At 34.2% G+C, this 13090-nt stretch overlaps 1 protein-coding gene across 4 annotated transcripts; it reads left to right on the top strand.

Moving 5' to 3' along the window:
• The first annotated feature begins 425 nt into the window (after positions 1–425).
• On the top strand, positions 426–12875 carry LOC149796337 (uncharacterized). 4 transcript variants are annotated; one of them, XM_089961008.1, is made up of 4 exons: positions 426–522; positions 7018–7142; positions 7867–7992; positions 11688–12875. In XM_089961008.1, exons 2-4 carry the CDS (start codon positions 7068–7070, stop codon positions 11820–11822), a joined length of 336 nt encoding a protein of 111 aa, XP_089817134.1. In that variant the 5' UTR covers positions 426–522; positions 7018–7067; the 3' UTR covers positions 11823–12875. The 4 variants fall into 4 exon arrangements, with proteins under 4 accessions (XP_089817134.1, XP_089817135.1, XP_089817132.1 ...); XM_089961009.1 differs by lacking the exons at positions 426–522; positions 11688–12875 and adding exons at positions 1614–1809; positions 9756–10666; XM_089961006.1 differs by lacking the exon at positions 426–522 and adding an exon at positions 1624–1809.
• The last annotated feature ends 215 nt before the right edge of the window (positions 12876–13090 follow it).

Here is a 13090-nt window from a genome sequence, read left to right as displayed (position 1 = left end):
TTGTATCCGATCGGAACTCGAATTATTTACATTGTAGCCATAGACAGTTATATATGTAAGATAGACGTTTGAGAAGGTATTCAATATTTCTTAGAATTCGATCCGTTCACTCAACTAAACTAATACATCTAGCAATAAATAATTATTATCACTTTCATTCTTATCAATATTTCCAGAGGAGTATGCATAGGGGCGTCGATAACATTCAGTCATCGAACCACCTGTCCTCTGTTAATCCTTTCCATCGTCGCATCATGTACAATCACAAAAAGCTAACTTGATAATGTATATTCCCACATTCTGATATACTATTGCAAAGAAATCATGCATACCTCTAAACATGCTTTCCAACCCTTGGTTAACTAATCCACTTCTCTGTCAGTCTGTATACCCTCCATTTGATTGACTACTCTTGGCATGATGACAAAAATATTGCTCGAGAAGGTAATTCGGTAGATAAAAAGGCAGACATGTTCATGACATCGTTTACAAAAGGTTTAGTTACACACGTGTATCATTGAGGTAAGTTACGAAATTTATACTAACTGTACTCATTCGGAGAAATTGTGTTAACGTGATGTAAAGTTATGTAGAAAATCCTTACAATTTGTGAGAAAGTTATAAGATGGTATGCAATTAAGAACCGCTCTCTCTTTCATCCCACCTTAAACACCTCTCTCTTTATCCTACATGCACACACCTCTATTTAATTTAATGCACAAAATTGATATCTGAAACAAACCATGTAAAACCAGACCTTTCGGTGATGGTACACGACAGTTCTTAAAATGGGTTTTCTTAATTGTAACTTTATCAAGTTTGCTAGATAATGTTTCATCCTGGTTACGATCAAAGGAGAAAACTCATTACAGAAAATGGTTGACTGCGACATGGAGTCTATCAATGTTTATTAGACGGTCATATAAATAAGTTATATTTCTATATGTTTTAAAGCTCTGTTTCATCCTCTTTCACCAGAAGACCCATAACATAAAAGAAACATATCAGGGAGTCGCAATGTTTGTGTCTGTCTATCTGTATGTATGTATGTATGTATGTGCTTGTATGTATGTATGTATGTATGTATGCATGTATGTCAAGACGTGCACTAATCTATCATTTTATCTTATATTTTGCACTGTTTTTTTATTTAAATGATTTTTAATTTAAAAATGTCTTCGTAAAATTAAACATTAAAGGAATTGTTAATTTAGAGTGGAAACAAAATGTAACTCTAATTGTCCCACACACTGAATAAACTGGTGGCGGTTGTGTGCGCCACTTTGACATTATGTTACCCAAATGAAACGTGCAACCCACTATCCTGAAGCGATGTAGCGTATTTACGAAAAATGTATATATATATATGTGTGTATGTATATGTGTGTGTGTGTGTGTGTGTATAAGGTTCCAACTTTTAAGCAAAATCTCGTCCTGACTTGTCTTGTTACTTAAACTGTTACTTGAGATAGCATAACAGTACATCATAGCGATATACATGTTATGAGCCTTCTTACAGACGTTACATCTAGACAGCTTGCAAATGAACTTTTGCCAATTATGATATGAATCTCGTATCAAGACGTGTATTTGAACCTTGTCGACATTAACATAAGTTTTAGCTAAAGACTCTCATTTGATATATATATGGGACTTTCCAAGTTTCAATTCAATCAACTGATTGGACAAAACACCTACAATAAAGTCTTAAGCTGCCTTGTCTTTGCCTCGTAAGAATTCTATATAAAGTCGCATCCGCTTTTATAACTGCATTTACTGTCAAGAATATCAGCATGGATCGAGATCCAGGTAATGGGCCATCCATTTGGTACGTACACATGGAGGGGGAGGAGGGGAGTAAACCAAATGCATACGAATGTGTATGGGGGGGGGTCTACTGATAAATGTCCGTACGCATAGGAAATGGGAGGGGGTGAAACTTCGATGACGATTTGCCTAATACGTAACCTGTTCGACTGGGTTCAGTGGCCGTTTAAATTTTACCGGACACTAGACAAAACTTTTTTAACGTTTCCAAGCTTATTTCTTTGATACAGCCAGACATTCAGTTTCGGTGGACTGGTTTGTTAACAAATATTACTAATCCTTGATCCTTTCTGCGTGGATTAAATATAGGCCGTTCTATAGAATTCGAGGGTGGGGTGCGTCAAGCATTCGTACGCAGGTAGGGGTTGTGTAACTGTATTCATGTGTACAGGGAGGTGGGAGGGGTCAAGCTTTGTAAGATTTGTGCGCACGTACTAAATAGATGGTTCCTAAAGAATAATTTACTGGTTACACTCCTATTAGATAGTTAAAACTATTATATGCCAGCAGAAGTTGTAGAACTAAAATTATTTGTGCTGACTGAAAACTCGATCATGTATAATTATTCCTAAGTCATCAAGCCTAACACTGGTAAGGCATTTTTTTTTTCAGAACGTTCAGAGCAAGCGAAGGGCTAATGATATTAACATTCAATCTGGGGGATAAACGTGATATATATATATATATATATATATATATATATATATATATATATATATATATATATATATATATATATATATATGATATCTAGCGGGAATTTCAAAACCAGGTATAATTGTTAAGGTATAGTTTAAAAGGGCAAGACCAAGCCAACTCAATATTTATTATATTGTCATTAAATTGATGATAGGTTCTGAATCTGCATAGCGTCTTTCTCTCTCTCTCTCTCTCTCTCTCTCTCTCTCTTGCAAACATAGATTCCCTGAAATTACAGGCATGTTGAAAACGATCATGGTATGGAAACATTGCTAAAATTGCTAAAAATCTAACGTCTCTTCTCGCAGTCGAAATATGTACTTTTAAAGGAGACTAGAAATCAGAATTTTTATTTTACGTATGTAATTCTCTACAGATTTTAATTCGACTGCAATGTTTATAAATGAAATATCGTAAGCGGGTAGTGATTATATTGCGTGGAAGATACCACGATTCCGTAAATTGCCGAGTTTTTCCGAGTTTTAATGAGACGACAGATCACGTGGTACCGTGACGCTATACTAGCGAGTCCTCGAATACAAACATAAACATTGGCGAGCGAGGCAGACAGGAGACCACATTTGGGTTGCACATTCAAAAGTTAAATCTGCAGTCTGATATAATAGTTTATGTACTGTACTGATAAGTACTAAAAGAAATTTGTTCGGCACAGGCCCCGGGCTGGTGACTTAAATAAACTAAAGTCCTGAATGAAATTCCACAAGCCCGGACAGTTCATACCTGTCAACTCTCAAGCCGGGAGAAAAACCTCCCGATTTTGGGGGTATTTCCTCATCTACATCCCGTAATCTCGTAATATCTCTCAATTTTGCGCAGCGAAGTCCCGATTATTACATTATGTCTGTTAATTTTCATTTGTCAGAAGAAAAAACCCAACCCCAAACCATTTTTAAATATAACGTATGCAATCCACAGTCTAAACTGCCACACTGCTGACATCGTAGCGATATGACTGAAAAATTGTTAAAGCTACGTTAAAAATTCAAATCACACGCACACACGTCTAAACCCGGCACTGGACGAAATAATTAATATCATACAACAGTTTTTTTCTTTTTTTTTTTCTTCTTCAGTAAATAGAACGTGAAGATTAAACATTATTCAAGTAAATTTCAGATTTTTTAAACAACTACAACAGTACTATAGTAAAAAAAAATAATCAAAAGAATAAAATTGTCACCAATTAGCTTAAATGAATGATCACGTTGAAATTTTCTCTGCAAACAAAATCGCATCTCCATTTCCGCCAAAGAAACTCGGCCAGTTAACACCTGACATTCCTCTACCGTATATGAAAAGTTTAATTACCATGATTAAATTACAAGGAATAAAACAAAATATACCATGCAGTATATGTGGCCCTAAAGAACTAATTCTGAATAAATATTTTAATCAGCAAACAGTGTTACATGCATTAAGACTTAAACCTAAGAAAATAAGGTGGGGCATAAAACTTGAGAAAAACAGTTGCCAGATGTACGGTAACTTGTGACTGCAGATTTGAACTGTTAAAATGTCCATGGCATCGTAAGTAACAACAAAATAGGCATCGTTTATTTGGTAATCAATTGCTGGTGCTTATACGTACACACACTGTCGAACATGGTGTCTTGGAAGTATGTCCGAAGGGCAGTCCTTTTAACAAGATCAATGTAAGGATAAGGATTCTGTTCATTAGTCACACAGGCTTTATTGTTTGCGTACTTAAATCAAAACTTTAGCTATTTTGCAATTTAGCCAGAACTGACCAGAGTATGCAAAAGGGGCTTGTCATGGGGGAATAATAAGGCGTATCACAGCGAGAAAAGGTACGTCAAATGGGCGGTCGCACATTGGTGCAAGGGGGGGGGGGGGTCAATAGCCCTCCCCCGTTCTATTGTCAGACAGTTAATGTGAAACTTTGACCTTTTTTTTTAATCGCTCCTTTTTAAACTGCCCAAGGAATAGTTTTATATCAGTTCCAATTAATACAGATTACCGTTTATGCATACTACATGTATACAATGCATTTTTTTTTTAAATTTAATTTTTATAAGATTACTGAAAATTGTGTTTTCTTGAAACACGACAGGTTTAGAATCTTATTTTTAGCAAAGCTTCGATTTGATTAAAATCAAATCTAAATTTCACCTACGAAAGTGGTGATTTGATTTAGATTGTGCCGTGTTAAGGCATGTATGTCAACATCTTGAAAATACATTTACTCATTTCACCAGCGCGATCAAAGTTTCCTCAGGCAAACACTTTTTGTTTCGACAAGCCTGACGGGCACCTCACTTTGAATACAGGATGGGCCGGAACTAAAACCAGAAGGGGCCCAGGGTGTCGGGCTATCAGATTTGTTTTTAGCACTGCTGTTTTAGATAAAAGATATGTGGATTGATTGTTGCATTTTGTGGTCACTTACTCGTCCTTCTGCCCATTTTCGTAACTCACACGTTTAACGCTTTTCCCAGGATTTAAAATGTTCAAAGGTATGTCTGGAACAGCGCCAACTTTTAGTCTAGGCCTAGCATTTGCGTATCTTTGAGCTGCTATTTTTTCATGATCCCTCTCGTAACATTCCTTTGAGAAATGTAACGTGCACATAGTGCTGTATGGTGTTGCTTTGAAATCGACTCGTTTGTAATAATGTACCCATTCTTTCATGATGCCTTTATCTTTCGGAAAAGAAAAAAAAATATGTTCACAGGCTTTTCTTAACGTTCTATTACACCCGTAAGCAACGCAAAACGGTATTCTCTTTTACTCTGGCAACTCCCACTTGGGTTGCTGGAGTCGCTACTATGACGTCACATCCCGAAAGTAACCGAATAGGCGCGGAAATTTTGCATACGAGGTCACGGAAATTCAGCTCCTAGAAGATAGGCCAATATTTAAATATTGGCATTACAGTCGCAGATGATACTTCAGAATAAGGTTTTCTGCAATAGTACTTTTATTATTATTCTATATTTCCATTGGTTTCTGGTCTCCTTTAAGATCACCTTTGAATAAAGTCATTGTGTCCGGTGGGTGTGCCCTGGTATTTAATGGCCTCTAATTACTTCGTTTTGATAGTAGGATGGAAAAGGAGGAGGTATGTATCTAAAAGGACTCAACAGTTGGGTGAAGTTTCATATACATTTTAGACAGGAAGAAGACAATGAACTGTCAATTAAGAAAATTATTTTGTTACTATCTCGATCGGGTAACCAGTGGAGGGTAAAAAGTGGGTGAAGCTGTTTGTGGTAGTACTCTGTTCTTGATACCTTAAGGATAACCAGCTGTAATTTTACATTGTTGAAGTTTATCTAGTACATAGTGAAACAAAACAGATAAGAAAATTTCAAAAGTCAAGTCTAGAAGGTACTAATGGAGGCACTAGTGTTTTAGAGGCATCAACTGAAACAAAAATGTAGAGTGGGCGCCTCTCAGTTCCAGTTATACAGCGCTGTATGTGTTCATGACATCTTAATAAAACTGTGTGTATGTAATAAGCCTTGTTGCATGACTTCATACAGGATCTGCATCTCTCTATGCCTTGTATAGTAGTATCAATTTCAGCTGACTGGCTAGATTTTTTACGTTTTGATGTCATTAGACTACAATTCTTAATTCACCAGATGACGATATTAGACACTAGAGTGGCTAAGTCTATAAAATGATAACTGGTCCAACAGTTGAATCATGTGGACCTCCAGAAACACAGATCAAATGGTCTAGAGTGGGCTCCATGTAGGGACACAACTTACGTTCCGTAGACGAAGCATGACTAGAACCATCGTATGGAAGTATCGCGAATGTCAAATACATGGTTGAAACGTTTGCTAATATAACATGGTCAATAAACCACCACTTTTAAGGTCAAGAAAGGTATTTATTTATTAGTGTTGACACTTTTATTCTAAATTATTAATCTAATAATTTCAGAAAATGGCAGTAAATGTCTATCAAGATGCGTATCTAACAATGCCTCTTAAAACTTAGAAATTTCAGGTTTTATTGCAATTTGTAACTAATGCAGAATTTAATGAGTGCCATTATTGAAAAAGATCAAATCGTATAGAATAAATGAAATGTGTTTCTCTCGCGTATAACAAAAACATTTCACGTATACATAAATACGGAACGGTAAAATTCGACCGGCTAACCTACCATGCCACCTTTTCGCAGAGTCCATTAACAGGAAACATATTCTAGTCGCATTTATCGCCGTACAGCCTTTAAGGCAGAACATTTCCTTATCTTAACACGACGAAGAACATCTTTCTAATGGCTATCGAAGGGGCAATCTTGAACCTTTAGAAAGAAAGGCACAATGTGAGAAATTACGAAAATTTTGCTTAATTTGGTATTTTTCTAGGAGTTTATAAAACGTGTAGAAACTAAGCACTTCACATAAATTGTTAGAAACTTATCTTTCAATTGTCGAATACTAAATCAAAATGGGATGAAAATTTCGCCAATTTTATTTCTGCACATTTAAAGCGCCCATCCCCCAAGCTTATGGGCAACCCGTTGAATATCGCCAGCCTCAGATGTACGGGCAACCGGATGGATACGGAGATCCAGGTCAACCAGAGATAATCACAACGCAGGGTAATGTAGCCTATGTAAGTTTTATATATATAAATACTCCTCTAACTATACGTACGTATGTATGTGTGTATGTGTGTGAGTGTGTAAAGCAATAATAATATAATTTATTATTATTATTATTATTATTATTAGTATTATTATTATTATTTACGGATGGACCGTGCAATTTAGGCAGCGTAAACTGACTATTCAACGCGATGTAAAAGCATTCTGGATTATGAACCAAGAGCAATTTTGTTTAAATTGCTGATAAAACGATTCTAATCTAATGTATTATAGCACAAATTTTAAAAGAGTTCATGTCTGATTGTATCTTTTGATTACATATCATTTGTTCAGCCTAATCGTTGACTGTCATTTTAATCCTTTGATATTTGCCATGATACTTTAAATACAGTCCCTCTGATTGTACGTAATAATAATAATAATAATAACAATAATGATAATAATAATAATAATTATTATTATTATTATTATTATTATTATTATTATTATTATTATTATTTGTATTATTGTTATTATTATTTGTAACGAACAAGCGAATATTTTGTATTACGTTTTGACACATGACCAAACTAATATACATAAAATAAGGAAAAGAACAAACTCGTCTCCTGAATAACATGGTCTTCATTTTCAACAGTAAATATCACAACCTTATTTATTTTTTTTTAAATACGGAATTTATGGAAATGGTATTTTGGTTTGTACTTATTTGCAATTACTCAATCAAAATAGGCATCCCCGAACACTGTGATAGTAACAAGCGGAGTGCGACCACCAAATGGAACTGTTCTAGCGATCTTTGCATGCATCTTCTGTTTTTGGCCGACAGGTGTCTGTGCCATCATATATGCATGTCAGGTATGTAAAGTAATGTATAATTTCAGTATGTTGATCATGACCCGGTTTCTAACATGTAAACAGCATATTGCTAAATTGGTCCCTATACATAGTTATGATATTAGTTCTTAATCTCATAAAGGAGAAAAGAATAATTTAGTTTTTCAAGATATGTTGTCTTCTCATTTCTTTGCGATTATTTGCTTTTTGTGAAACTGGTTTCTGTTATTGTTTATCTATTTGATGAATTCAGCCATAAATTTATGTTCCATGTAACTGAAATTTGTTATATGTGTAAGAGAGATAGAGAGAGAGGGAGATGGGATAAAAGATCTTGAATTGAGAAATGAAACAACAAATATTAATATTGTAGCCAGGGATACTCATTTATCCACGATGACCAGAACTTCCTGGCACGTTTCATATCATCATACTGGTTAATTTATTTTAACAAAGGTTCCTTAGAGCTAAAAACGTCATAAAGTTTCTTGGTTTTGCCTAGATAAGAAAGCAATTGAGCTCATAAATATGCGCTGAACAGCATCAAATATACTTTCAATATATGTAAGTTTTACAATCTGAACTCATTTTCATCTTTCTTGGGAAGAAAACTCATTATTTATGTGAAACGGGTTCTAGCGTTAAAGTTTGGTGTCCACTTTAAACTTAGTTGAGGATCAATGACCAAAGTTATGTTGTCTCCCCCACCCCCTTTCCGCCAATCTCATGCCAAGAACATACAGACGGGTGTAAGTATGAAGAATCCGAGAATAACCAGACTTAATAAGTTCGAATTTTTCCTATTTAATTTACAAGTGTTTGCTCGTGTAGTATATGAAATATATAACAATTTATAATGTATATACGTATAACACGAGATAATATTTAAAGAGAAAAGCACGTCCTAGGGTGGATATAAAGACTAATAACGTTGTTCAATATGCTGGTTTTAAACTGGAGAGAGTCAAATAAGAAAATCCATTAAAGAAAATCGTTGAATGTGAAATTGATCTCATAGAAATGTATGCAAAAAGGTGTTGAGGTTGAGTACTATACAGGAACATTTAATCGGTTCAGTTAGCTATTATATCACTTGTTAAAGACCTGATACGGCAAATCTTCAACTATATATCTATATATATATATATATATATATATATATATATATATATATATATATATATATATATATATAATGTAAATCGTATGGCGAATAACAATCCTTTAAACTGCACTCGATACAACAAGGGATCACGTGTGTCAGGGGTTGATTAAGATAAATGCAATAAACTGACAACGAACGGTGCGAAACTAGTATCTAACTATCCTAAGCGCATTCGATTCTTTAATGAGTCTTTTTCAAAGGCAAATACAAAACATGGACAAAAGAAACAAATAAAACAGAAAAATGGTTATGTTTGCGAATCTGTACATTGTTGTTTCTACAGGAACTCAACTGTTCAACTTTATTACGTTTCAACCAGTTTATTTCAGATTGTTGCTAATACTGGAAAATAGTTGTATTTACCTAGAAATTGATGAGCTATAACGACATGTTATTGTATGTAGATTTATGTAAGCTCAGATTATATCCCAGATATTTCATTGTTATAGTAGTCATAGGCTATTAAGCAAAGTTAGAGAATTATTTAAAAGAAAATGTGTCGGCTGCAAAAGATAATTTTATTTGTGCATGGCTGTCTTTTTCTATTCATCTTGGTTTAAACCGCTTGGTTTCAATGTTCAAAAGCAGCGAATCCAGTAAGATTCATTTTCTTTCCTAGTTTGCGGATTCCAGTTGGGGTTGTGAGCAATTGCAATAAGTGTTATATCACTGAATGTGTGGCCAGGGGAGAAGGAAGAGTTCTGCGACCGGGCTTCTGTACAGCTTCTTTGTTATCCAATATACACAGATATATATATATATATATATAGTGTGTGTGTGTGTGTTGTCTTTTCTCAATCATTATATATTTCATACATTTTTATATTGTGTATTTGACCTTGTCCAAAATCATGTTCAATGTTGACCTAACCAGGGACATTTACTTAGTAAACAACATAATGCATAGCTAAAACTTTCTCTATGAGTGTAGATTACATATTGAGATCATTATTAATATAAACGTGTTTATAGGCTTCATTCTGACCGTATACAATTCTAGAATGGAAATTTCAATTAAGTGACAGAGCATTTTCAGAAAATGGTAATTGTGACAAAGTAGAGGGTTTATAATCTTGATTATCTAAAACAATAACTCCATTTTGCCTTAAAATCTGGAAGGAGAACCAGTTTTATTGTTTTATTATATTTCTCCTTTGGGAAGATTTGCTTATTCAAATTATTTTTCACTCCAAACCCAAAGTGCTCTACAATAATATTCTTGAACAGAAACATTGATTTGGAATTATAGTGAATTATATAAGGACCTTTTTCGACTTCATTATTGTAATACATCAAAAACGACTGTTGCTACATCATCACACTCCAGGCCATTGGTACATTACCACGTTCGAAACTACAGACACATCAACACATTCAATATCAGACATTATTTGGAATACCACTGGAATTCAATTGATGCTCCATACATTTGGACTTTTGATAACACTGACAGAATGATTTGGGATTTAATTCACATCATTGTGAGTTTTTATTCACTTTACCTTCTCGGGAAATAAATCATTGGTAGAATTTTAGGTTGTCTGTCTTTTCTATTACTTAGTTTAAGAGAATATTTTCCTAACAGTTTATAGAAACAGAAAATAACGCATAACTTAACCAAAGAACAATTGGTCTGATTATTCGCGATATTTGTTAAATTTGTCTTTCACTACCATCCACACTATTCAAAATGACCCTTCTATGTTGGCTATCGCTTATATTTAAAAGGAAGTATGTAAGAAAAGTACGTTTTAACTTTTTTTAGATTAACTAAAGAGTTAAAGTTAAATAAAACGGAAATCACCAGATTTTTTTCAGTACGTTTCAAAGAGAAATAATGTTAAATGATTCATTTCAATAACATTTACTATCCAACCTCTCTATGTAATCGTAGGAAACATACTTTTCCGACCCAACTTCATCAAACGTCCTTTATGATTTACGTATCTGAAAACGCTGACGTCCCAAAATGTGAAATGTTCCCGTGTCAGCTTGGATAGGCTAAATCATGTGACTTTTTCGTATATTCGCTTTGAGAAGTAGTCGTGATTCACCTGCGTATACATTATTTACATTAGAAGGAAAACTACATGTTTGTATACTAACATTAGTATGGCCTAGTTCAGTAAAAGTGTACAATGGCGATAATGATATAAAAAAAAAAAATATCGCAAAATGTTATAACTTGAAGATATACTGAAACTGAAACTGTACACATACATGCATCCTTTCGTACAAACTTGGCCTTAAAATAAGTTACAACCTTATTGCTACAACAATATTGCTTCAAGCTATATTTGATTTATGTGCGTATGACTTGAGTATAACATGTCTTATACATGTTATCAACAAACATTAGGTCTCTCTCTGTCTCTGTCTCTCTCTCTCTGTCTCTCTCTGTCTCTCTCACTCTCTCTCTCTCTCTCTCTCTCTCTCTCTCTCTCTCTCTCTATATATATATATATATATATATATATATATATATATATATATAAACGTTTTTCCCTCCTGCCATCATCCTTACTATCGCTTGATTGATATCTCGTTTCAGGCTAATAAGGAGCTCAATAACAACGTGGCTTGGAGAAAATATAGAACGTCCAGGACACTTAGTATTGTTTCCATCGTTGTGGGGATAATTGGGATCGTAATTTCCATTGCATCTAGAGGATTAATGATGCGGTGACCTATATAAGGTCATCCTACTCGTATACGTACTACAGCTAACGAAGTACAGAAGCATAAAGTAAAACTGACTAGTGTAATAACAAGCTGTTGAGATGACATTTTTTTATTTTGGGTGACATTAACTGACTTTGGTACAGATATGCAAATATTAAATTGCTTGTCATTTAACATCATGACAATAAAGGGACATATTAGATTTAGTGAAAGTGTAGCCCAAACTGTCAAAGTTTATTATTCTGAAACGGATGATTGCTCAAACTAATACAATATTCAAATTTGGCATGTTTGTGAATATAATATTTTGGTGTCCAACAAATATGCAAGAACTTAATATTTCGATTATATTTTCATTTGCTTTCAAAATTATAATGAAATAACATCTTTGTCTAACAGAGCAAATAATGTACTCTGTGTGTGTGCGTGTGTGATTGGATTTTAAACTAATTTTTTAAAAATATTCAGTCATATCGCTACCATGTCTGCAGTATGGTAGTTTATAGTGATGTCTAGCACTGAGGCATCATACCGCTGACATGTAGCATGATGTCTCAACCAGTCACACAATTATGACACCAGTCCGACCAGTCCTAACACTAACCTCCTAATGCTGAGTGCCAAAAGAGGCAGTTGTTAGAACCATTTTTTAATGTTTTTGGTATGACTCGACCAGGGTTTGAACCCGCAACCTTCCGCAACAGAGGCGGTCGTTTTAACTACTAGACCATAGGAACGGTGTAAACTGAAATGTACAAGCATATTTCTCATAAAGCACATCATCTGAACAGTTAGTCTGTGTAAATTGTATCAATGTACTTCCATAATATTTAGACATGTTATGATTCCCTTTTCAAAATCAAATGAGATCAGGTTACTTAAGGTACAGAATCCCATCACCGATAAACATTGATTCGTGAATGCCCAGTGAGAACTGCGTAGCTTCTTGTATTCAACTCTCGTTTAAAAGACAAGTGTTAGATGTTAATTTGTATGTTCATTTTATTTCCATATATTAATAAATATAACTCAGTGCAAATAAAAATACATTTGTGGCTGTATTGTAATCTCATTATTCCTAACGAAAGTAAATCTATCGAAATATGTGCATGTCTATAGCGTATAAACATTCAGTTAATCATACATATACACCTATACAACTGCATATACAGAATGTGTGTACGTATATATATATATATATATATATATATATATATATATATATATACACAAAGGGGGGGGCATGAACATTAAGATAGATATTGTGTGAAA

The sequence above is a fragment of the Sinohyriopsis cumingii genome, chromosome 6 (genome assembly GCF_028554795.1).
Source record: "Sinohyriopsis cumingii isolate HCF-2022 chromosome 6, ASM2855479v2, whole genome shotgun sequence".
Lineage (NCBI taxonomy): Eukaryota > Metazoa > Mollusca > Bivalvia > Unionida > Unionidae > Sinohyriopsis > Sinohyriopsis cumingii.
The sequence above is the reverse complement of the archived record's forward strand: the minus strand, read 5'-3'. Positions and strand labels throughout refer to the sequence as shown.

Coding starts and splice junctions, on each gene's coding strand:
- LOC149796337 (XM_089961006.1), top strand. Junction 7,143..7,866: donor CGCAGGGTAATGTAGCCTAT/GTAAGTTTTATA, acceptor CAATCAAAATAG/GCATCCCCGAACACTGTGAT. Junction 7,993..11,687: donor CCATCATATATGCATGTCAG/GTATGTAAAGTA, acceptor ATCTCGTTTCAG/GCTAATAAGGAGCTCAATAA.